Genomic DNA, 24736 nt, shown 5'->3' on the forward strand with positions numbered 1-24736 from the left:
GAGTGACTCTCAGTGCTACTAGTGCAGTGAGTGACTCTCAGTGCTACTAGTGCAGTGAGTGACTCTCAGTGCTACTAGTGCAGTGAGTGACTCTCAGTGCTACTAGTGCAGTGAGTGACTCTGAGCGCTACTAGTGCACTGAGTGACTCTGAGCGCTACTAGTGCAGTGAGTGACTCTCAGTGCTACTAGTGCAGTGAGTGACTCTCAGTGCTACTAGTGCAGTGAGTGCACACACTGGGAAGTTGGAACAAAATTACAAACTAACGTGACATGACAGGTCAAGTACCTGCAGTGATTATTAGCTGCTGCCAACTAGTGGTAAGGGGTGGACGTACAGGATGAGGCTGAATAATTTATTGACAAGGCTGATTGGAAGGCTGCGATGCAATGCAATATTACTACTACTACTGCTATTTTTTTTGTATTTCAAGTTTTCTTCTAAGTTATCAAATGTATAAAAAAAATGTTTTTTAAAATGGCAGATCTACAAGCTCTCAATGTATCACATCACAATGCACTGAGCGCTCATAGAGTGGCCAAAATGTATTGTTGTTTAACCCATTCTGAACGGGAACCCATTTTGGTGTTAGCATCATGCTATGCTTTAGCTATTGAAAAATAGCAGATCTACAAGCTCAACGAGCTTGTAGGTCTGCTATTTTTGAAAAATCTAAGAACGACTGACATTTTTAGAATCTGATCTCAGGTCAGAATGGGTTAATCAGACCAGTGTGTATCCAGTGGAAACCTCGTATGAATCAGGTCAGAATGGTATAATTATATATATATATATATATATAATAAAAGGCTCGATAAGAACCCGGCATCGATAGGTTCGATCCACAAGGTCGCTCGTTATCAATGAAAACATTAACGAGCTCCATGCCTGCTCCAATCAGGTGGTGGCTTTGCGTCTGTCACTCTCTCCACCGAGAGGGAGGTGGTGTCCAACATGTTCAACAAGTACGTCGTTGAGGTGAGTGAATATTGTGTTTGTTCTGTGTGTGTCGCTTCATGTCTCCACATATTAATTTATCTGCTCTGCATCTCATCGATGGTGGACAGCAAAGTATGGATATATACTTCTGCTCAAATATGAAAAGACGTGTACTAGGATTAAAGTACTCGAGTACATATTCCTTTGAGGGTCGCTAGCCCCTCCTATATTCAGCTATAGAGGGTATGTGCGTGACATCATCATCAAACCCGGAAGTTATGCAGGAATGCCTACTGAGTGGCTAAAAACTACTTTCTGGCCTTGACAGCCCAGACACATCCACACAGAAAAGTCATATCTGATTGCATTAAACAACGTTAAACAATGTTAAACTCACTTTGCCTGTTGCTTTGCCACTCGATGTGCCATTCACTTTAACACTAGAAGGTCTGAAGAAAAAAGGGCAAAACTAGCATGTGCTTAAATTCATATTTAGAAAATGTTTCAGATGTCAAAAAATTCTGAGATGATAGAATGGTGATGGTTGATGATGGTCATGGAAGGGGTACCTTCTGAAACCTTCCTGGGCAAAGATAATTAACTTCAAAAAATATTTAAAAAAACGGTCAAAATGACCTCTCAGACCTAGTGTTTGTGCATACCCTCTATAGTGTAGAATAGATTCTTGTCCTAACACAAACATGAAATGCCACTGACAACGAATGGAGAATTTGTGTCATGTGTGGACGAGCAAATCGGCTATTGTCCTGACAAAAATATTAAATTCCCATTGAGAATGAACGGATGTCTTACGTTGATAAGAGCGCCCGTCACTTCACTCTGGTGTGATTTGTTTTAATATATATTCATTGAAATGTGTGTGTGTGTCAGGGTGATGTGGAGGTCATGGACGCCAAGCAGATGATGATGCTCCTGAACGAACACGTGGTCGCCGGTGAGTCCAGTAACGGTGTTTCATTATTTTGATTTCGTTAATTCATTTTCTCCACTATAGTCCCCTCCCCCTGACATTTTAGTCTAGTTTGTATTTGTTGACGGAATTGTCAATACATCTATAATAGTCTCAGTTTTTGTCGTCGTAGCTTTGTTTTCATTTCGTTTTTGTTCGGTGAATAACAGATAACAGACACACGGACATTTCCATCGTAGTTTTAGTCGACGGAAGCGACACTAGTGGCCTCTTTTCCGGTCGGGAACCGGTTCAGTTGTTTTTGGTTCTTAGTCCATATGAGCCAGAGCTCCACAATTGGAACACTAAAATTGAGTGTGCAAAACCTAAATACCTAAATAACGTTCCAATTTTGGAGGTCTGGCTCACAAAGTAAAAAAATGGTTCTGAACTGAACAGGTTCCCAACCGGTGGAAAGGGGGGTCTGTGTGATGTTACTTCCTGACCATATGTGACCAAATTTGACTGGGAGACTGCCATTGGATTTTTTTGAATTTTAGTTTTTTCATTTCATATCAAAGCAGGGAATCATAGCTTCAAATTGACATATTGGTTGTTCAGTTTGACCCACCAGTTTTGGAGATATGGCTTATAGAGTGATGTCTTGCAGAAAACAGCGAGTTGAGAAAACAGGCTTGAAAGGTTCACTTCTGTGGTCTCTAACATTACACCTATAGCTACATGTTTAAGCATTTATTTCATATTTACATGTCAATTTCAGCTTTGACACTTTTTTCAGACATACTCTAGTATGTGAAGAGTCTGCCTGTGCTAAAAAAAAATCTCCTCTGGTGAAAAGCTGGAATGTGCGCGATGTGGGCAGTCTCTCAGTCAAATCTGGTCACATATCATAAGGGGGGTCTGTGTGGCGTTACGTCCTGGCCATATCATCTGTTCAGCGCAGACCCTTTAGTCCTGCTTGTTGCTACTTTTCACAGATGTCACCGAGAAGTTTGACTGGAGCGTCGTCAAGAGCATGATGTCTGTGGTGGATGTATCCTTCAGTACGCATGTACTACAGACTGTGCTCTAGGTCAGTGGTTCTCAACCAGTGGTCCTTGATATGATATGGAGAGATGGTAACCAAATGGACCCTTATTAGATCTTTAACTCTTGAGAGTGTTCATTTTACGCTCTCAAGAGTTAAATTATTAACTTAACCCATTTTGACCTGGGAACGATTCTACAAATGCCTTCTACATCCTGACAGTTTTCTGAAAAAGCTATGTTTCTATGTCAGTCGTTCTTCGATTTTTCTAAAATAGCAGACCTACAAGCTCGTAGCGCGCCACTCGGTGGCGCGCTATGAGCTTGTAGATCTGCCATTTTTCAATAGCTAAAGCATAACATAATGCTATAACACCAAAAGGGGTTCCCGCCCAAAATGGATTAATTAAGTACAATAAATCTATGTAGAATAATCGTTATTTTGATCAACGCTTTGCCTGTTATCTCTCCTAATGGTACCAACATCAACACAGCATGGAATTGTGGACAAAGTCTTATCCAACGACAACAAAATATTAAAGGTTTGGGGTCTGGAGAGGTTAACCCATTCTGACCGGGCACCCATTTTGGTGTTGGCATCATGTTATGCTTTAGCTATTTAAAAATAGCAGATCTACAAGCTCATATCGCGCCACCGAGTGGCGCGATACGAGCTTGTAGGTCTGCTATTTTTGAAAAATCAAAGAGCGACTGACATTTTTAGAATCTGATCTCAGGTCAGAATGGGTTCATCAGACCAGTGTGTGTCCGGCGGAAACCTCGTATGAATCTGATCTCAGGTCAGAATGGGTTAAATCTCATCAAATGCCCAATACATAATGATGGACCTTGATATGGAAAGGGTTGAAAACCACTGTTTTAGCACATTTGTGCTGTAGTGCAGGGGTAGGCAACCTTTGGCACTGGTGCCAACCTTGGCACAAAGGAGGGTGATCACTGGCACACTGGCATAATAAAAAAAAACAATTACCGGTAAATAAACAATTAATAAATCATCTGCACATCATTCTACATTCATTAAAACTCTGAACTCTGACTGGGAGAGGGAGATAGGAGGCCTATGCTCTGAGTCTAATGATCGTTATAACAATGTGAAAGAATATTTAACAAGGGAAAAGGTTATATTCGTGGACAATCAAAACATGTTGGAATTGTGGTGTGGTGTCATTAAAGTGACACACTGACTATCCAGAAACTAAAAACATGGCACTTTGTTTCAAAAAGGTTGCAGACCCCTGCTGTAGTGTAGCATACTATTTTACCGTAACATCGACGTGGAAAAAGTTTCACACTGTATTTTGAGGGTTTTTCTTTTTTCAAATGGTTTACATGAGACATCCTTGACATGAAAAAAACAGACCGAACGAGTGGGAAAAGTCACCTTCACCCAATTCACAGTTCTCTGGACCAAGTTTGCTGAATTCATGGTAATGGTTTTAATATTAGTAACAAAACAAACCAGATCATACACTACACTACACATCTAATAATGGATAATGTAACTATTTAACATAAGTTTGATACCCACAGTCCTGCCGTGCATTCGCTATAGGTTTATAAAACTTTGTAAATCTTTATTTCCGATTGCTTCCAGAAAATCTATCAACTGCATGTGGCAAAATCCGGAACTGTGACCTTCGAAGATCTGCAGAAAGTGCTCAAGATTGCAGGTGAGAGACATTTGTGACGTTTTTCTTTTAGTGGTGCAACCACTCCAAGGAACAGCAATGTCCGTGTTCACCTATGTGTCCGCCTATGCAACTATGTGTCCGCCTATGTGTTAATGAGCACGAGTATGACTATTAGTACCAGTAGGGGCGCTGTTGTGCCAGAACAGAGAGAGAGAGTGCTGCACTTTTGCCTGCTAATGAGAGAGAGAGAGAGAGAGAGAGAGAGAGAGAGAGAGAGAGAGAGAGAGAGAGAGAGAGAGAGAGAGAGAGAGCACTCAGTTCACACGGGTATTTTATTTTCAAGAACCCCCATGACTCTTCCAGGTAAGCTTCTGCTTGTATGTATGTTAGTTAGAAGTTACTGCTCCACTCACCATGCAGAGATTAGGGTTAAATGTATTTAAGAAGTTACTGCTTGCTCCCACGGACCTGACATTAGAGTTAAAAGTACGTTAGAAGTTACGGCTTGCTCCCCCCCACCACCAGACACGACAGTTGACCGTTTCCTCCTGCTCACTTTCCTCACCCAGACACACACATTAAACAGAGTTGAACGTGTCTTAACTTCTCGTCTTCCTCACCCAGACACACACATTAAACAGAGTTTAACGTGTCTTAACTGCTCGTCTTCCTCCTCCTCACCCAGACACACACATTAAACAGAGTTGAACGTGCTTAAACTGCTCGTCTTCCTCCTCCTCCTCCTCCTCCTCACCCAGACACACACATTAAACAGAGTTTAACGTGTCTTAACTGCTCGTCTTCCTCCTCCTCCTCCTCACCCAGACACACACATTAAACAGAGTTGAACGTGTTTTAACTGCTCGTCTTCCTCCTCCTCCTCACCCAGACACACACATTAAACAGAGTTTAACGTGTCTTAACTGCTCCTCTTCCTCCTCCTCCTCCTCACCCAGACACACACATTAAACAGAGTTTAACGTGTCTTAACTGCTCATCTTCCTCCTCCTCCTCCTCCTCACCCAGACACACACATTAAACAGAGTTTAACGTGTCTTAACTGCTCATCTTCCTCCTCCTCCTCCTCACCCAGACACACACATTAAACAGAGTTTAACGTGTCTTAACTGCTCGTCTTCCTCACCCAGACACACACATTAAACAGAGTTTAACGTGTCCTAACTGCTCGTCTTCCTCCTCCCTCCAGGCATCCCGTACAACGACAACGTTCTGAAGATGCAGTACATCCTGCTGCGCTCGCGCTCCTACGTCTCCCTGGTGGACTTCTTCATGTTCATGCTCCGCATGGACAGCATGTCTCGTGAGTGACACCTGCTGGCATTATTACTCAATCGCTGTCGAATCCTCTCGAACATAGCACAGATGCACGACGCGAGCGAGCTCGCGAGCTTGCGGTTTGGCTATTTTGTAATGTTTTGTAATAATAATCTGTAGCTGCAAAGTAACTTGAAACTAACGTTGTTGAATGACTGTATTTGGAGTAAAAAAAGTGCAACATTTGCCTCTGAGATGTCATGGAGTAAGAGCACAAAGTGGCAGGGAAAAAAATACTACAGTATCTCAGAATTGAGATATGATTCAGAAAGTAGTAATCTCTCTCTCTCTCTCCCTCCGTTGTACTTTGGCTCCAACCAGGCGGTGACTTCACTCTGGTCTCTCTCCCCACTGAGAGGGAATGGGTGTTCGACCTGTTCAAGAAGTACGCTGAGCTGGTGAGCTGGTGCATGTTTTGCTTAAAAAAAACCCATTTTGGGGCGGGAACCCCTTTTGGTGTTAGCATTACGTTATGCTTTAGCTATTGAAAAATAGCAGATCTACAAGCTCATAGCGCGCCACTCGGTGGCGCGCTACGAGCTTGTAGGTCTGCTATTTTTTTGAAAAATCGAAGAACGACTGACATAGAAACATGTCAGAAAACTGTCAGGATGTAGAAGACATTTTTTAGAATCTGATCTCAGGTCAGAATGGGTTAAGTGCAAGTAACAATATAGACACAAATACCAGTGCGAGAGCATTTGGCATAAAAACAATGAAATACATAAATAAAATAAGTCAAAGTACTTTTTCCCCATCCTCAGAACGGTGAACTGACCCTGGACGCCAACAAGCTGATGATGCTCCTGAACGAACACGTGGTCAACGGTGAGTCCATTTGGTTTCATTCCACGCTCTCCAGAGTTAAAGGGACACTTCACCCTTTTTGGAGATCTTTATGTGTGTAATATGTGGTTTTAGATATTTTAGACTGTAGCAGTGAGCCCGGTGTCTCTGATGTCATGGACACTGGGCTCACTTCCTTCCTGGACTACATGTTGTCTCAGTAAGACAGCTCTCCCCCTATCCGCAAGGAGGAGCAGTGCACCAAACAATTATGGGAATTGTAGTCCAGGAAGGTAGTGAGACCAGTGTCCATGACATCAGAGACAACAGGCTCACTGCTACAATATAAAATATCTAAAACCACATATTACACACATAAATACCCCCAGGAAAGTGATCTAAAGCTTCTAAATGTCATTAACATATATTTTTTTGCAAAAAGGGTGAAGTGTCCCTTTAAAGATCTAATAAGGGTCCATTTGGTTAGCTGGGGACCACCTGGAACCTCCTCAAGGACCACTGGTTGAGAACCACTGCATTACAGTAGCGTTCAGAGACCGTGTAATAATAGTTGTCTGGCTACACGAGACCAGGTGGTGGAAAAAGTACTCAATTGTTTTACTCAAGTTAAAAGTACCAATACTGCAATTCAGAACTACTCCGTTACATGTTAAAGTACGGAATTGAAAATGTACTTGAGTAAAAGTACAAAAGTATCGGCAAATGCAAAATGTACTTAAGGTACTAAAAGTAAAATTATTCATGTTGCAGAATGTCCCATTTCACACGTTCAAACTGTGTACAAAATCCTTTGAAGTGACGCATTGTGAGCTTGTAGATCTGCTATTTTCAAATGGCCAAAATGTATAAGGGTTGAAGTGGTTAATGTATGTTTTCAATAAAAAATGTAAATCTCCAAAGTAACTATAGTAACTTAAGTTTTCAAATAATTGTAGTGGAGTAAAAGTACAAATTTTGGCTCTGAGATGTAGTGGAGTAGAAGTAAAAGTACAGTACTTAAGTAAAAGTACTTAGTTACTTTCCACCACTGCACGAGGCGTTAGTCCTGAACTAGTTTCCGTTCCTTCCACAGGTCTCACTGTGAAGTTTGACTGGAACATCTGCCAGAGCATGCTGGCCATGGTGGACGTATCCTTCACTGCTCTGCACGTTTTAGCACAGTCATGTTCTGCTGTGCTTTATCTAATCTACTGTATGTTAGGTTAATTTATCTGGCGTGGACATCACTTTATCTAATCTACTGTATGTTAGGTTTATTTATCTGGCGTGGACATCACTTTATCTAATCTACTGTATATTAGGTTAATTTATCTGGCGTGGACGTCACATTGGATGAACCAGATGCCTTGCTTGAACTGCCTTAAAGTGCATACAAATGCTAGTTGTCAACACCTAGCTGTCCACAGGAGACTTTTCTAAAAATAGAATAGCAGTGTCCTAGAACCCAAACAAGCATAACAAAAGAATATGCATGTATAGGGTGTCGCAGTGACGGCAGGCCGGGAAAATAATTCCCCATGCATTTTTCCCCATAGACATTTCAAAAAGTATTTATTTTAAGATCTGTAAGCCTCGGTTGGACCCACTCGGATTGTGACAAATCATGACAATAAACACAATATTTTTGGGGCAGAACAAATAATTACAAAGAAGAAAAAACAACAAAAGAAAGTGTTGTACCCTGCCTTTTTATTCCTTCCTTCTACCGTAATTATTTGTTCGGCCCAAAAGATTGTGTTTGTTGTCATGATTTGTCACGATCCGAGTTGGCTTTGTCCACGGCTTACATTTTTTTTAAATACATATTTTTGAAACATCTATGGGGAAAAATGGATGGGAAATTATTTTCCGGGCCGCTCGTCGCTCTATACTAGTAATAATTAACATCGTCAAAATCAGAACTCAACTTGTGAAACTATACACAAAAGAACCCAATCACTCAGATAACCAGTCAGGAGCTCTGCATGTGCATAATTTCACACCGTTTAGCCGTTTTTCATTGTGCTTTACATGAGACGACCTTGACGCACCAAAACAGATCACACGCATGTGGAAACTGACCTTCGCCCAATTCCAACTTCTCTGGGGAAAGTTATCCCAATTCATGGTAATGTTCTAATTATTATCGACAATGCAAAATAGATCATACGCATCTGAAATATAGAATTTCATTAGGAAACAATACTTTGATATTCACAGTCCTTGCTATAGGTCCATTTGCTAACTTTGTACATATTGTCATATTTCTCATTATTTCCAGACAATCTTCTATCAACTGGTTCTGTCAAAATCAGAAACTCTGAGGTTCGAGGACTTGCAGGCTGCGCTCAAGGATGCAGGTGAGGAACCCGTGTCTTGGCATTATGAGCGTTTTTTTTCTGAAAAACGTCACGTCAGTGGTTCTCAATATTTCATGTCAAGGACCCCCAAAAATATATTAAATTGGCCGCTGACCCCCATCTGAAAATGTGTTGTTTCAGGGACCCCACCTCCCAGAAGCAAAGATTTGAGTTGAAAACGTTCGCTCTGAAAGAATATATATTCAAAAGCTTTGTCCACCACATGTCCACGATCTTTCTAAAATAGCAGACCTACAAGCTCGTAGCGCGCCACTCGGTGGCGCGCTACGAGCTTGTAGATCTGCTATCTTTCAATAGCTAAATTACAACATAATGTTTAAAACACCAAAAAGGGGTTAAAACAGACAGAGAGTTGAATGTTTAAATGTCTCTCCTCCTCCGCCCACCAGGCATCGAGCTGAACGAGAACGTTCTGAGGATGCAGTACTCGATGCTCCAGGAGCAGTCCACCATCTCTCTGGTGGACTTCCTCATGTTTATGCTTCGTTTGGACAGCATGTCTAGTGAGTACAACTATTACTACTACTACTACTACTACTACTACTACTACTACTACTACAATTATTAATACTAACAACTCGTTCTCGTACAAATTGTCTAGGTAGTAGCCTCGGAAACCCAGACGTTTTTATTCCCAGGGAGGAAGAAAAAAAAAGTCTGGGTCAGAGTCCACTTCAATTCGGCATAGAGTAGCGCAAACGTCGATCACTCTCTGCTGATTTCTGATCGTCTGCACCTTTGTTAAATTGACGCACACATGTACACACACACTCCTCTCTGTCGCTCTAATTAATTAGTCTCATGTCGCACAGCTGTGATCTGCCTATGCCATAGAAAGCATAGGTGGAGCCCAGGCTATCTAGTGAGTGACAACTGACTGGCATAATATTATTCAATAGTGCGGTGGTTTCAAAACAGAAAGCGTTTCAATGTTATAAGCGCTGTATAGGCAAATTTGAATGAGTAGAATACATTTTAATGAATGCATACTGTGTAGTTGGTTTTTCATTTTTTTTCCTATTTGACTTTGACTCCAATCAGGCGGCGTCTTTGCTTCGGTCACTCTCCCCACTGAGAGGGCAGTGGTGTTCGACATCTTCGAGAAGTACGCCGATCTGGTGAGTAAAAAAAGTCTGCTATTCAAAATGTTCTCGAGGAAACGTACAAAAGTACCTTAAAAGTACCCGAGGTACTCATCAAGACATACAGTAGATATACCTTAATTTTCTTTGATGAATTGAAAATAGAGGACCCTGATGTAAAGTAGTCTTAACCCTTGGCCTACAATTCACGGAAAAAACGGAATTAATCGAAAAATCTAAACCTCCCCTTAACGGAAAAAACGGAATGACAATCAATATCAGTTATCGCGGGGTATCGCTAATATCACTAATGTTGGATGTAATTTACCAAAAAACGGCCGAAATCCGCGTGATCGTGCGCTATCGTGCACGCGCGCCGTCTCTATGTGCGTCGCTGTAAGAAATGTGATATTTTGCGATCTTTTGGGGTTGATTTGAGGATAATTTGACTTAGTTATGAAAAATATAGCATTAGCTTAGCAATCCGGACCAGCCAAGCTATTGACTAGGGTCAAAATAGTACAGGATGTTGTTGATCGTTCAACCGGAAGTGACTTAGGAAGATCCGTCTATTTTAGCCAAAATCAGCATAATGATGCTTTCCCGCCATCTGGTGGCGAATCGAGAGAATACATTTGCAATGAATGAATGGAAAAGAAACATCTCTTCAATCCACCAGATCTTTCTTGTATGTTAAAACGATGAATTAAAAATATGCCAATTTGTTACCCAAACAAAAAAATTGGGACTGGCAGGGCAAGGGTTAAGGTGCGTTCAGACTTGGGTGGTTAGAGTCGTGCGATTACATACAAAGTTAACAGGACGAACCGAGGCGAATATACTTTATATATATATATTCAGGTCTGAACTTCAGTGCTTTTTCTGGCTATATCCTCGCAGTAGCAGTATATTTGTATTGACCTGCACTTTCTTTTGAACCGTACCCATTCTACAAACTTTGAAAATCTTAGTGTTTCACACAGTGTGTTGTCCAAGTTGTCCCTGTGTTCAGGAGGGAGGGACGCTGATGTTGTTAGTGTTTTTCACAGTGTTTGTCCTGTTCCCGGTGTTCAGGAGGGTATAGTGTTTTACACAGTGTTTGTCTTGTTCCCGGTGTTCAGGAGGGTATAGTGTTTTACACAGTGTTTGTCTTGTTCCCGGTGTTCAGGAGGGTATAGTGTTTTACACAGTGTTTGTCTTGTTCCCGGTGTTCAGGAGGGTAGTGTTTTACACAGTGTTTGTCTTGTTCCCGGTGTTCAGGAGGGTAGTGTTTTACACAGTGTTTGTCTTGTTCCCGGTGTTCAGGAGGGTATAGTGTTTTACACAGTGTTTGTCTTGTTCCCGGTGTTCAGGAGGGTATAGTGTTTTACACAGTGTTTGTCTTGGTCCTGGTGTTCAGGAGGGTATAGTGTTTTACACAGTGTTTGTCTTGTTCCCGGTGTTCAGGAGGGTATAGTGTTTTACACAGTGTTTGTCTTGTTCCCGGTGTTCAGGAGGGTAGTGTTTTACACAGTGTTTGTCTTGTTCCTGGTGTTCAGGAGGGTATAGTGTTTTACACAGTGTTTGTCTTGTTCCCGGTGTTCAGGAGGGTATAGTGTTTTACACAGTGTTTGTCTTGTTCCCGGTGTTCAGGAGGGTATAGCGTTTTACACAGCGTTTGTCTTGTTCCCGGTGTTCAGGAGGGCAGTGTTTTACACAGTGTTTGTCTTGTTCCCGGTGTTCAGGAGGGTATAGTGTTTTACACAGTGTTTGTCTTGTTCCCGGTGTTCAGGAGGGCAGTGTTTTACACAGTGTTTGTCTTGTTCCCGGTGTTCAGGAGGGTATAGTGTTTTACACAGTGTTTGTCTTGTTCCCGGTGTTCAGGAGGGTATAGTGTTTTACACAGTGTTTGTCTTGTTCCCGGTGTTCAGGAGGGTATAGTGTTTTACACAGTGTTTGTCTTGTTCCCGGTGTTCAGGAGGGTATAGTGTTTTACACAGTGTTTGTCTTGTTCCCGGTGTTCAGGAGGGTAGTGTTTTACACAGTGTTTGTCTTGTTCCCGGTGTTCAGGAGGGTATAGTGTTTTACACAGTGTTTGTCTTGTTCCCGGTGTTCAGGAGGGTATAGTGTTTTACACAGTGTTTGTCTTGTTCCCGGTGTTCAGGAGGGTATAGTGTTTTACACAGTGTTTGTCTTGGTCCTGGTGTTCAGGAGGGTAGTGTTTTACACAGTGTTTGTCTTGTTCCCGGTGTTCAGGAGGGTATAGTGTTTTACACAGTGTTTGTCTTGTTCCCGGTGTTCAGGAGGGTATAGTGTTTTACACAGTGTTTGTCTTGGTCCTGGTGTTCAGGAGGGTAGTGTTTTACACAGTGTTTGTCTTGTTCCTGGTGTTCAGGAGGGTATAGTGTTTTACACAGCGTTTGTCTTGTTCCCGGTGTTCAGGAGGGTATAGTGTTTTACACAGTGTTTGTCTTGTTCCTGGTGTTCAGGAGGGTATAGTGTTTTACACAGTGTTTGTCTTGTTCCCGGTGTTCAGGAGGGTATAGTGTTTTACACAGTGTTTGTCTTGTTCCTGGTGTTCAGGAGGGTATAGTGTTTTACACAGTGTTTGTCTTGTTCCCGGTGTTCAGGAGGGTATAGTGTTTTACACAGTGTTTGTCTTGTTCCCGGTGTTCAGGAGGGTATAGTGTTTTACACAGTGTTTGTCTTGTTCCCGGTGTTCAGGAGGGTATAGTGTTTTACACAGTGTTTGTCTTGTTCCTGGTGTTCAGGAGGGTATAGTGTTTTACACAGTGTTTGTCTTGTTCCCGGTGTTCAGGAGGGTATAGTGTTTTACACAGTGTTTGTCTTGTTCCCGGTGTTCAGGAGGGCAGTGTTTTACACAGTGTTTGTCTTGTTCCCGGTGTTCAGGAGGGTATAGTGTTTTACACAGTGTTTGTCTTGTTCCCGGTGTTCAGGAGGGTAGTGTTTTACACAGTGTTTGTCTTGTTCCCGGTGTTCAGGAGGGTATAGTGTTTTACACAGTGTTTGTCTTGTTCCCGGTGTTCAGGAGGGTATAGTGTTTTACACAGTGTTTGTCTTGTTCCCGGTGTTCAGGAGGGTATAGTGTTTTACACAGTGTTTGTCTTGTTCCCGGTGTTCAGGAGGGTACAGTGTTTTACACAGTGTTTGTCTTGTTCCCGGTGTTCAGGAGGGTATAGTATTTTACAGTGTTTGTCTTGTTCCCGGTGTTCAGGAGGGTAGTGTTTTACACAGTGTTTGTCTTGTTCCCGGTGTTCAGGAGGGTATAGTGTTTTACACAGTGTTTGTCTTGTTCCCGGTGTTCAGGAGGGTATAGTGTTTTACACAGTGTTTGTCTTGTTCCCGGTGTTCAGGAGGGTACAGTGTTTTACACAGTGTTTGTCCTGTTCCCGGTGTTCAGGAGGGTATAGTGTTTTACAGTGTTTGTCTTGTTCCCGGTGTTCAGGAGGGTATAGTGTTTTACACAGTGTTTGTCTTGTTCCCGGTGTTCAGGAGGGTATAGTGTTTTACACAGTGTTTGTCTTGTTCCCGGTGTTCAGGAGGGTATAGTGTTTTACACAGTGTTTGTCTTGTTCCCGGTGTTCAGGAGGGTATAGTGTTTTACACAGTGTTTGTCTTGTTCCCGGTGTTCAGGAGGGTACAGTGTTTTACACAGTGTTTGTCTTGTTCCCGGTGTTCAGGAGGGTATAGTGTTTTACACAGTGTTTGTCTTGTTCCCGGTGTTCAGGAGGGTATAGTGTTTTACACAGTGTTTGTCTTGTTCCTGGTGTTCAGGAGGGTATAGTGTTTTACACAGTGTTTGTCTTGTTCCCGGTGTTCAGGAGGGTATAGTGTTTTACACAGTGTTTGTCTTGTTCCCGGTGTTCAGGAGGGTATAGTGTTTTACACAGTGTTTGTCTTGTTCCCGGTGTTCAGGAGGGTATAGTGTTTTACACAGTGTTTGTCTTGTTCCCGGTGTTCAGGAGGGTATAGTGTTTTACACAGTGTTTGTCTTGTTCCCGGTGTTCAGGAGGGTATAGTGTTTTACACAGTGTTTGTCTTGTTCCCGGTGTTCAGGAGGGTACAGTGTTTTACACAGTGTTTGTCTTGTTCCCGGTGTTCAGGAGGGTATAGTGTTTTACACAGTGTTTGTCTTGTTCCCGGTGTTCAGGAGGGTATAGTGTTTTACACAGTGTTTGTCTTGTTCCCGGTGTTCAGGAGGGTATAGTGTTTTACACAGTGTTTGTCTTGTTCCCGGTGTTCAGGAGGGTATAGTGTTTTACACAGTGTTTGTCTTTTTCCCGGTGTTCAGGAGGGTATAGTGTTTTACACAGCGTTTGTCTTTTTCCCGGTGTTCAGGAGGGTATAGTGTTTTACACAGTGTTTGTCTTTTTCCCGGTGTTCAGGAGGGTATAGTGTTTTACACAGTGTTTGTCTTGTTCCCGGTGTTCAGGAGGGCAGTGTTTTACACAGTGTTTGTCTTTTTCCCGGTGTTCAGGAGGGAGGGACGCTGATGCTGAGCTCAAAGAGGATGATGATGCTCATGAACGAACGCGTGGTCATCGGTGAGTCCACAGCTCACTTACCCGTTAACATCTTTTAACACCTGGGATGACCAGATCATATTGCATTGCAGGCGGACCAGGGCCATACCCTTCCTAGTTTGAAAGTCCTTTTGGGGAAGAAGATATATATGAACCCAAATACTTACATCTTAAAACTGTTTAAGTGCCAGGGACGTTATCCCACGGGCGTTAAGACGTCCTCCCTTGGGAATTATTTTTTATTTTATTTATTTTTATTTTTAAAACCATATTTTGAAAATTCCTCTAATCTGGTGTACAGGTGATGAAATGCACATTACATGTATAATAGAATTACAAATTTGTTCTTTCTTTATAATGGGAGAATTGGCACTCAGAGCCTAAACTGGTGACCACCAGGTGGTGCTGAAGGAGTTAATGTTGGGGTCTTGACATGGGAATGTTCTAGAAGCAGTTAGTGATCTCTTCGGTCAGTAACGATGCATTGGTCCTCTGTTCCTTCCACAGGTCTGACTGAGAAGTTCGACTGGAGCGTCTGCAAGAGCATGCTCGCCATGGTGGACGTATCCTTCACTACTCATGCACTACAATATGTGTAATATTGTTGACCGTCACATTTAATGTGTCGTCAAGGCTAGGGCTTATGCAAAAGGTTAAAATAGAATTTAGATAGCTTAACATGTTATGTAGACGGATGCCAGGCATGTTATTTGTATACCTGGGATCCTATAGTGTGTATTGTGTAAAGGGTACAGATTATTTATTGTTTTATATTAATTAAACCGCCTATAGATCTGCTCTGACGTTGATGTAGCACGGCTTAAATTGCTCTGGATTAACCCATTCTGAACGGGAACCCATTTTGGTGTTATAGCATCATGTTATGCTTTAGCTATTGAAAAATAGCAGATCTACAAGCTCATAGCGCGCCACCGAGTGGCGCGCTACGAGCTTGTAGGTCTGCTATTTTTGAAAAATCGAAGAACGACTGACATTCTTTTTAGAATCTGATCTCAGGTCAGAATGGGTTCATCAGACCAGTGTGTGTGTGTCCGGTGGAAACCTCGCATGAATCTGATCTCAGGTACTTTTCCACGTGGTTTACGCGAGACATCCTTGACCCAGCCGAAAAACAGACTGAACGAGTGGGGAAACTGAGCCTCGCGCAGTTCACGGTTCTCTGGAGCAAGTTCGCAGTGTTCATGGTAACGTTTTTATTTTAAATATTTAAATTAGGGCTGTCAAAGTTAACGCACTATTAACTAGTTAACTCACAATCCTTTTAACGGCACTAACGGCGATTAACGCACTGTGAAGTTTGACAGAATGGTTGAGAGACGCATGGCAATTTTACACTGAAGAGTTGAATAATTGTTAAACAGCTGCATTACTTAAGTTAATTTAAGTCTACACAATTAGAAAACATGTTATTTTGATCAACATGGCCCGTTATCTCTCGTAATGGTACCATTGGCCAACATCAATACAGTTCTTTAGTTTGGGTCTGGAAGGCTAAATGTCATCAAATGGTGGTTCCGTGGCTCAAATGCAGAATAAATAATGGACCTTGATATGAAAAATCTTGAAAACCACTGATTTAAGGTATATTTAGAACGGATAAAAAATATGCGATTAATCACAGTTAACTATGGACAATCATGCGATTAATCAGATTAAATATTTTAATCGATTGACAGCCCTAATTGAAATAGTAACAAAAAAAATGGAGCATACACATCTAATAACGAATAGTTTCACCGGGAAACAGGCGTGCAATATCCACACGCAGTCCTCCTGTTGCATTCGCTAAGTTCCTGAAACGTTGTTAAACGGTCTTCTTTCTCTCATTGCTTTTCAGAAAATCTACTTCCAGTCCAACGTCTTCAAATCGGGAACTCTGACCTTCGAAGAGGTGCAGAACGCGCTCAGGGTTGCAGGTGAGGGAGCACGTGTGACCTTTGACACATGGGATGATGGATAGTAAAGAGTGGGCTAAAATAAGGCTTCACAGACACTTCCATAACTCGGGAGTCCAAATGTGCTCTAGCCCATTCTGACCTGAGATCAGATTCATACGAGGTTTCCGCCGGACACACACTGGTCTGATGAACCCATTCTGACCTGAGATCAGATTCTAAAAATGTCAGTCGCTCTTCGATTTTTCAAAAATAGCAGACCTACAAGCTCGTATCGCGCCACTCGGTGGCGCGATACGAGCTTGTAGATCTGCTATTTTTAAATAGCTAAAGCATAACATGATGCTGAGTTGCTGACACCAAAATGGGTGCCCAGTCAAGGCTCTGTTCCATTCTGGTCAAACAGAGTCAGTGGTAATGATGCTAATTAAGGCTCTGTTCCATTCTGGTCAAACAGAGTCAGTGGTAATGATGCTAATGAAGGCTCTGTTCCATTCTGGTCAATCAGAGTCAGTGGTAATGATGCTAATGAAGGCTCTGTTCCATTCTGGTCAATCAGAGTCAGTGGTAATGATGCTAATGAATTAAGGCTCTGTTCCATTCTGGTGAAACAGAGTCAGTGTTAATGATGCTAATGAAGGCTCTGTTCCATTCTGGTCAATCAGAGTCAGTGGTAATGATGCTAATGAAGGCTCTGTTCCATTCTGGTCAATCAGAGTCAGTGGTAATGATGCTAATGAATTAAGGCTCTGTTCCATTCTGGTGAAACAGAGTCAGTGTTAATGATGCTAATGAAGGCTCTGTTCCATTCTGGTCAATCAGAGTCAGTGTTAATGATACTAATGAAGGCTCTGTTCCATTCTGGTCAATCAGAGTCAGTGGTAATGATGCTAATGAAGGCTCTGTTCCATTCTGGTCAAACAGAGTCAGTGTTAATGATGCTAATGAAGGCTCTGTTCCATTCTGGTCAATCAGAGTCAGTGGTAATGATGCTAATTAAGGCTCTGTTCCATACTGGTCAAACACAGTCAGTGTTAATGATGCTAATGAAGGCTCTGTTCCATTCTGGTCAATCAGAGTCAGTGGTAATGATGCTAATTAAGGCTCGATCTGTTCCATTCTGGTCAATCAGAGTCAGGGGTAATGATACTAATGAAGGCTCTGTTCCATTCTGGTCTAACAGAGTCCGTGTTAATGATACTAATGAAGGCTCTGTTCCATTCTGGTCAAACAGAGTCAGTGGTAATGATGCTAATGAATTAAGGCTCTGTTCCATTCTGGTCAAACAGTCAGTGTTAATGATGCTAATTAAGGCTCTGTTCCATTCTGGTCTAACATAGTCAGTGTTAATGATGCTAATGAAGGCTCTGTTCCATTCTGGTCAAACAGAGTCAGTGGTAATGATGCTAATTAAGGCTCTGTTCCATTCTGGTCAATCAGAGTCAGTGTTAATGATGCTAATGAAGGCTCTGTTCCATTCTGGTCAATCAGAGTCAGTGGTAATGATGCTAATGAATTAAGGCTCTGTTCCATTCTGGTCAATCAGAGTCAGTGGTAATGATGCTAATGAAGGCTCTGTTCCATTCTGGTCAATCAGAGTCAGTGGTAATGATGCTAATTAAGGCTCTGTTCCATACTGGTCAATCAGAGTCAGTGGTAATGATGCTAATGAATTAAGGCTCTGTTCCATTCTGGTCAATCAGAGTCAGTGGTAATGATGCTAATGAAGGCTCTGTTCCATTCTGGTCAAACAGAATGGAACAGAGCACAACATGCACGAATGCTATTGTGCATGTTGGCTCACTGGAAACACTCTGCTACACCAGTGGGTCTTAATTAATTAAGTGTCCTTACAGGTAGATTTGGTTCAATTTGTACACTCTCCGAGTTACGGGGCTCCTTGAAATTAAAAAGGTTTGAAAACCACTGCACACTAAATGGAACACATGTGAAGGAAGCGGCCCGGAAGGTAAAAGAAGAGTTGTTCTGTGTGCACTGAGCCCGTTGCAGACGACCTGGTGGAATTAACCCATTCTGACCTGAGATCAGATTCATACGAGGTTTCCGCCGGACACACACTGGTCTGATCAACCCATTCTGACCTGAGATCAGATTCATACGAGGTTTCCGCCGGACACACACTGGTCTGATCAACCCATTCTGACCTGAGATCAGATTCTAAAAATGTCAGTCGTTCTTCGATTCTTCCACTCGGTGGCGCGATACAAGCTTGTAGATCTGCTATTTTTCAATAGCTAAAGCACGACATGATGCCAACACCGAAATGGGTGCCCGGTCAGAATGGGATAAGAGTTGTTGTTTTAAAGAAGCTTCCTCTTGTTCTCCTCCTCCTCCATGCAGGCATCGAGATGGACATGACGACTCTGAGGAGGCAGTACCTCCTGCTGCAGGCCGACTCCTACATCTCTCTGGTGGACTTCCTCATGTTCATGCTGCGCATCGACAACATGGCCAGTGAGTGATATAACAATATAATGCCACTATAAATGCGCCACCCACGTCTCTGTCCAGATTTTTGACCCAATCGAAGATTGGGACCGGTTGTCAAACCGGTCCGTGTTCCCTGGCTCGCACCAATCATGATGTAATTGCGTGTGTCATTCATTTTCGTCCAATCAGGTGCCAATCAGGTGATCTCTCTCCCCATGGACCAGGAAGTGGTGATGGGAATGTTCAACAAGTACGCTCGCATGGTGAGTGCAAACTGTGCAAACTGTAGACCAGTGCTGATTTCGTCGACTAAAACTAAGACGGAAAATGTTCGTCGACTACCTATTTTCGCTGGCAAAAACCACATAAAAACGGAATAAAAACTAAGCCATGATGACTAAAACTATGACTAAATATACTGTCGATTTTGTCAACAAATAAAATCTACATGCTCACAACGCGTCGCGGTGTAAAATCAGCCATTGCGACGGCAGCAAGGCCCGCCAAAATACATCTTATAGTCGACGCTGGGCATAGGAGGGGCTGGTGCCCCTCAAAAACATCAATACCGCAATATAGAAATATTCTTTTAACATCTCATTATATCATATATACATGTTGTTGTTTGTGTTCCTCCTTGTGCTCGGGAGGACGGTGACGTGATGGTCATACATGTGTCATGGTTGTGTTCCTTGTGCTCGGGAGGACGGTGACGTGATGGTCATACATGTGTTATGTTTGTGTTCCTTGTGCTCAGGAGCACGGAGAGATGATGATGAACGGCAAACGGATGATGATGCTCATGAACGAACAGGTGGTCGCCGGTAAGTCCGGGGACCCCTAGGGGTCCTTGGGTTAATAATATGGTTAATATGGTTACATTTTGACAGCAACATTTGATTTAGTTTTAGTCTTTTAAACTAATTTAATTTAGTTTTTCGTCATATTTTAGTCATCTGAAAAGTACGGATGCATTCATTGGTCCTGATAGACATGAAATGACTCGTCTTACAGTACTGATGCATTCATTGGTCCATGAAATGACTCGTCTTACAGTACCGATGCATTCATTGGTCCTGAAAGTTGCCGATTCCTTCCACAGGTCTGACGGAGAAGTTTGATTGGAGCATGAGCAAGAGCATGCTGACCATGGTGGACGTATCCTTCACTACCTTATGATATTAATGATATGATACCAATATGATACTTATGATACCTTATTATAGCAGCAATAATCACCACCGGCTTGTGGTGGTCACACTTTTGTCAAAATTCCATTTTTGCCACAGTCATACAGTAGGCGGCCGTGGCTCAGAGGTAGAGTGGCCGGATGGTAACCGCAAGGTTCGAACCCGGGCTCCCCGTCCTCCCCGTCCAACGCGCTGCGACGCATTGAGAGCTTGTAGATCTGCTGCTTTCGCTATTTTTTGTCCAAAAGTGCCCTCTTAACGGGATTTCAGCCCCTGCCCCTCTACAACACTCTCTGCCTGTCCCTGGTGCCATACATAGTGTCATAGTATAAATAAGTGTTATACGTGTTCTTAAGAAAACCTGGAGACTTGACATTCAATTAATTGGATTATGATCAATTATACAGAACATTATAATGGTGTGCAAAATTGTCAGAATCTAAAAGTTTGCCACAGACATGACCAAGTCCTTGCCAGTTGCCACGGACACAGGTATGGACATAGCTGATTAAATCATTTAACTGGGCCCAGGCCGTAGCGTAACGGTCTGGGCACCGGACTGGTGATCCAGTCGCGGTGTGCCGCGGGTTCGACTCCCGGACCCGACACGGCCTTTACCGCATGTCATCCCCCCATCTCTCTCCCGTTTCCTGTCAGCCTACTGTCTATCCCTTAAAAAATCAATAAAGGCGTAAGCCGCAAAAAAAATATCTTAAAAAAAAAAAAAAAAAATCATTTCACTGCTATGTAGTGTTTGCATGCGGTTTACATGAGCTATCCTTGACGCACAACAACAGGTCAAACGAATGGGGAAAGTGACCTTCATGCAATTCTTCACTCTCTGGCGCAAGTTTGCCGTGTACATGGTAATGCTTTGATATTAGCCCATGCTGACCTGAGATCAGATTCATACGAGTTTTCCACTGGACACACACTGGTCTGACGAACCCATTCTGACCTGAGATCAGATTCTAAAAATGTCAGTCGTTCTTCGATTTTTCAAAAATAGCAGACCTACAAGCTCGTATCGCGCCACTCGGTGGCGCGATATGAGCTTGTAGATCTGCTATTTTTCAATAGCTAAAGCATAACATGATGCCAACACCAAAATGGGTGCCCGGTCAGAATGGGTTAGTAACACAACAAAATGGATGCATAACTTCACTATAGGACACACGAGTGTGATAGCCACAGTCCTTATTGCATGCATTGCTTATGCATTTGCGAAGATTCTCCAAAATCGCATTAATCTTCTATTGTTTCTGATCGCTTCCAGAGAATCTTCTATGAATCGAACGTCTCAAAGTCTGGAGCTGTTACCTACGAAGAGGTGGTGAATGCGCTCAAGATCGCAGGTGAGGAACACAGGATCATGGTGGTCCCCCAAGCTAAATGACGGAGAGTTGGTAACCAAATGGACCCTTATAGATCTAGGGTCAAAACCCATTTAGACCCGATTTAAAAACATTCACTTTGAAAGAATAGATTTGCGCCACATTTTTTACAATTTTTCAAATGTTTTATACTGCCCCCTCTCCCTCCAGGCATAGAGTCAAATGTTTTATACTGCCCCCTCTCCCTCCAGGCATCGAGCTGGACGAGAACATTGTGATGATGCAGTTCAAGATCCTGCAGGCTGACTCCTACATCTCCCTGGTGGACTGGATTATGTTCATGATACGCATGGACAGCATGGCTGGTGAGTCATACCACTACTACTACTACTACTACTACTACTACTATTACTACTACTGCTACTAATAATAATAATCAAAATAAGTCTTCATGCTACACATACACATCATGTCTAGTGAATGTCTAGTCTAGTGGTACAGTACATAGAAATTGATCTATTGAAGATTCTGTCTTTCAAATGTACATAATTGTTTTGTGTGAATTCCAGTGACATTCACTGTGACTGAGATGGTAACCAGCACCACAGACGGGGTGGTGACCATGAGCTCCTCCACCTCCGAGATGTCCTCAGGCCAGATGATGACCATGAGCACGAGCTGGAGTGAAGAAGTAAGTGAGATTTAAGCAATAAGCCACGAGAGGCCCCAGCTTACCGGGTCTGCCTACGCCCCCAGCCAGTGTCAAATACCCGGTAACCTGAGACCTCGAGTGGCTTATTGCTTTTCTAAAACGGTTACAAACATATAGCAATATTAACCTAATAAAAAGTAGCTACGCTTTGCACCACCAGAGCGAGCCACATCACTTCCTTGTTTTGCTCGGCAAGTAGCCCCAGTGATTGAAGGAGTGGGTTATCGGTGTGTCACGGTCACGTGACGGTAACCAGCCAACCAGAATCAAGTATTGGGACTACCCGTTTTAGAATAGCTTGATTTAAAATCCATATCATATGAGCTGGAGGGAAGTAAGTGAGATTAGCCAGTGGTGGGGAAAAGTACTCGCTTGTTTTATTTAAGCAATAGCATCAATACTGCAATGTAGAACTATACTACGTTATGAGTAAAAGTCTGGAATTCTAAACGTACTTGAGTGAAAGCACAAACATATCGGCATCAAAGTGTACTTAAAGTACCAACAGTAGAAAGTACCTCACTATGCAGAATGTCCCATTTCAAACTAATACTACTTATAAATAGCAGTTGAAAATAGCAGCTCTACAAGCTCACACAGTGTCACATCTGTGGTTGATTTTAGTTGTGTTTTTACTTAGTTAGTTATGATGAATCATAATAATAATAATAATAATAATACTAATAACAACGGTGTCCTGTGTTTCAGTGGCAAACTGTGCCGGCCGACCACATCTAGAGCTCAGCGGGACAATTAACAGACATCCCAGAAGCATAAAGAAACCTCTCTGCTTCGTACCTCTGCTCAATCTTCTGTTTGATCTGAAACTATCCCGATGATCAGAAGAGAAACTACACATCTTGATTCTGTCAATGTTTCACTTGCACAACACAAGTCCAACACTGTATGGAGTCATCTCTCGGTCATCAAGTCCAACACTCTTTCATCTTTACAAGAAAAGAGCCAGAGTGATTGCTTGTTCTTGTTAGCAACTCATCTTCACTTCTCCTAATATCAGTAACAGGCGCAATTCATTAAGTGATGAATAGGGGTGCAGTACTTAGTTTAGACAGTACTTAGTTTAGAATAGTCATTGGGTTAGGGTTTTGGTCATTAGTCCTACAACTACAACCTATCTCAAACCCTCACCCTAACCCTAACCCTAACCTCCCACGGGGCAGCACACCTAAACCTAACCTTAACCCATGTCTAACCAATGTCTAAACTAAGTATGCACCCCGATGAATAGTATCATTATCTTTATCGACACGATTATCAAATCCCCCCCCCCCTTCCCCCCCCCCAATTCCCCCATTACTCTGCAAGTGTACAAATGATATTACATTTGTACACTTTCAGAGTTACCAATTTTTAGTTTTGTTTTTCTGGGGAGGACTCCCTGGAACCCACACTGAGAGCCACCGACATGCGATACCAGAGTTATATTGTCCTCCAACTCAACATTAGTCTAGATACAGAACATAGCGTGAACATAGCGTAACATGTGTTGGAGCTAAGAACTGTACAAAACACACCATTATGCTCTGAGTGTCCGCTGTATAGTGCATCTCCATTGTGGATTCATTAAATCTCACAAGCTTCTCTCTGTCTGCCTGTCTCATTCTTGACATTGTTGGGTTGTCTGAATTACTGTATGTATGAATTATTGTAAAGGAAAATGTATTGCCTATAGGTGGTCATTGTCGGGAGATAATTCACTGAGGGGGGTTTAAAGGAGCATTCAGTGATTTGGGTGATTTTGGAAACAAGCCCCCACCTGTGACCGGCACATGCACGCACTGCAGTGGGGGGACACGCAACAGGCCAACACTATACACACACCTAGACCCGCCCCTGCTCAATCATGATTGGCCGAAGGCCCCTCTCTATCCTGATTGGATGAAGGCTTGGCCACCTAAGCCAAAAAGTAAACCTAATGTTTTTTGACCCCAGGGGTTAAAGGAGAATTCCATACTAAAATACTTTCTTACCTTTATTCGTAGTTGTTACGTCCCCATCAAAGAGGTCCAGGTGTTATTTTGTGCAAAAGCTCCTTATTGGCTATTTCTCCTACCACATTTTTTTGTATATATCCTCTCTTCATAATGTAAATAATAACCCAAGCGGCACACTTTACTACTTATTTCGATGGAAATAAGCAAATTAGCACAACACCCCATACATCCCATTCAATTCAATGCAATTCATTTAGGGCTTATGGTAGGGGAAATAGCCAATAAGGAGCTTTTGCACAAAATAACACCTGGACCTCTTTGATGGGGACGTAACAACTACAAAGAAAGGTAAGAAAGCCTTTTAGTATGGAATTCTCCTTTAACTGGGGACAGGGAGGAACTCCGTATATGGTCAGCACACTCTATAGTAGGGAGGATTATCACAACAAAACAAAGAAATAAGTGATGTTTGAATTAAGTGAAATCACATACCTTTAACCACCGACGCGAAGAGGTGGTTAATC

General features: G+C 42.5%; 1 protein-coding gene across 2 annotated transcripts in view; it reads left to right on the forward strand.

Moving 5' to 3' along the window:
* Positions 1-23563, forward strand: part of LOC310878354 (uncharacterized protein) — a 47221-nt gene extending 23658 nt beyond the window's left edge. For both annotated transcript variants that reach the window (XM_083792663.1, XM_083792664.1), the window contains exons 26-51: positions 901-977; positions 1830-1893; positions 2847-2902; positions 4275-4343; positions 4511-4586; positions 5755-5868; positions 6204-6280; positions 6647-6710; positions 7762-7817; positions 8728-8796; positions 8950-9028; positions 9439-9552; positions 10091-10167; positions 14609-14675; positions 15162-15217; positions 15791-15859; positions 16513-16591; positions 18932-19045; positions 19211-19284; positions 19779-19845; positions 20124-20179; positions 21009-21077; positions 21488-21566; positions 21797-21910; positions 22115-22236; positions 22966-23563. In XM_083792663.1, the coding sequence (XP_083648789.1) occupies positions 901-977; positions 1830-1893; positions 2847-2902; positions 4275-4343; positions 4511-4586; positions 5755-5868; positions 6204-6280; positions 6647-6710; positions 7762-7817; positions 8728-8796; positions 8950-9028; positions 9439-9552; positions 10091-10167; positions 14609-14675; positions 15162-15217; positions 15791-15859; positions 16513-16591; positions 18932-19045; positions 19211-19284; positions 19779-19845; positions 20124-20179; positions 21009-21077; positions 21488-21566; positions 21797-21910; positions 22115-22236; positions 22966-22995 (1988 nt within the window). In that variant the 3' untranslated portion in view covers positions 22996-23563. The remainder of the gene's footprint in view (positions 1-900; positions 978-1829; positions 1894-2846; positions 2903-4274; positions 4344-4510; positions 4587-5754; positions 5869-6203; positions 6281-6646; positions 6711-7761; positions 7818-8727; positions 8797-8949; positions 9029-9438; positions 9553-10090; positions 10168-14608; positions 14676-15161; positions 15218-15790; positions 15860-16512; positions 16592-18931; positions 19046-19210; positions 19285-19778; positions 19846-20123; positions 20180-21008; positions 21078-21487; positions 21567-21796; positions 21911-22114; positions 22237-22965) is intronic.
* The last annotated feature ends 1173 nt before the right edge of the window (positions 23564-24736 follow it).

Source organism: Protomyctophum parallelum (assembly GCF_964188405.1).
Source record: "Protomyctophum parallelum genome assembly, chromosome: 20".
Lineage (NCBI taxonomy): Eukaryota > Metazoa > Chordata > Actinopteri > Myctophiformes > Myctophidae > Protomyctophum > Protomyctophum parallelum.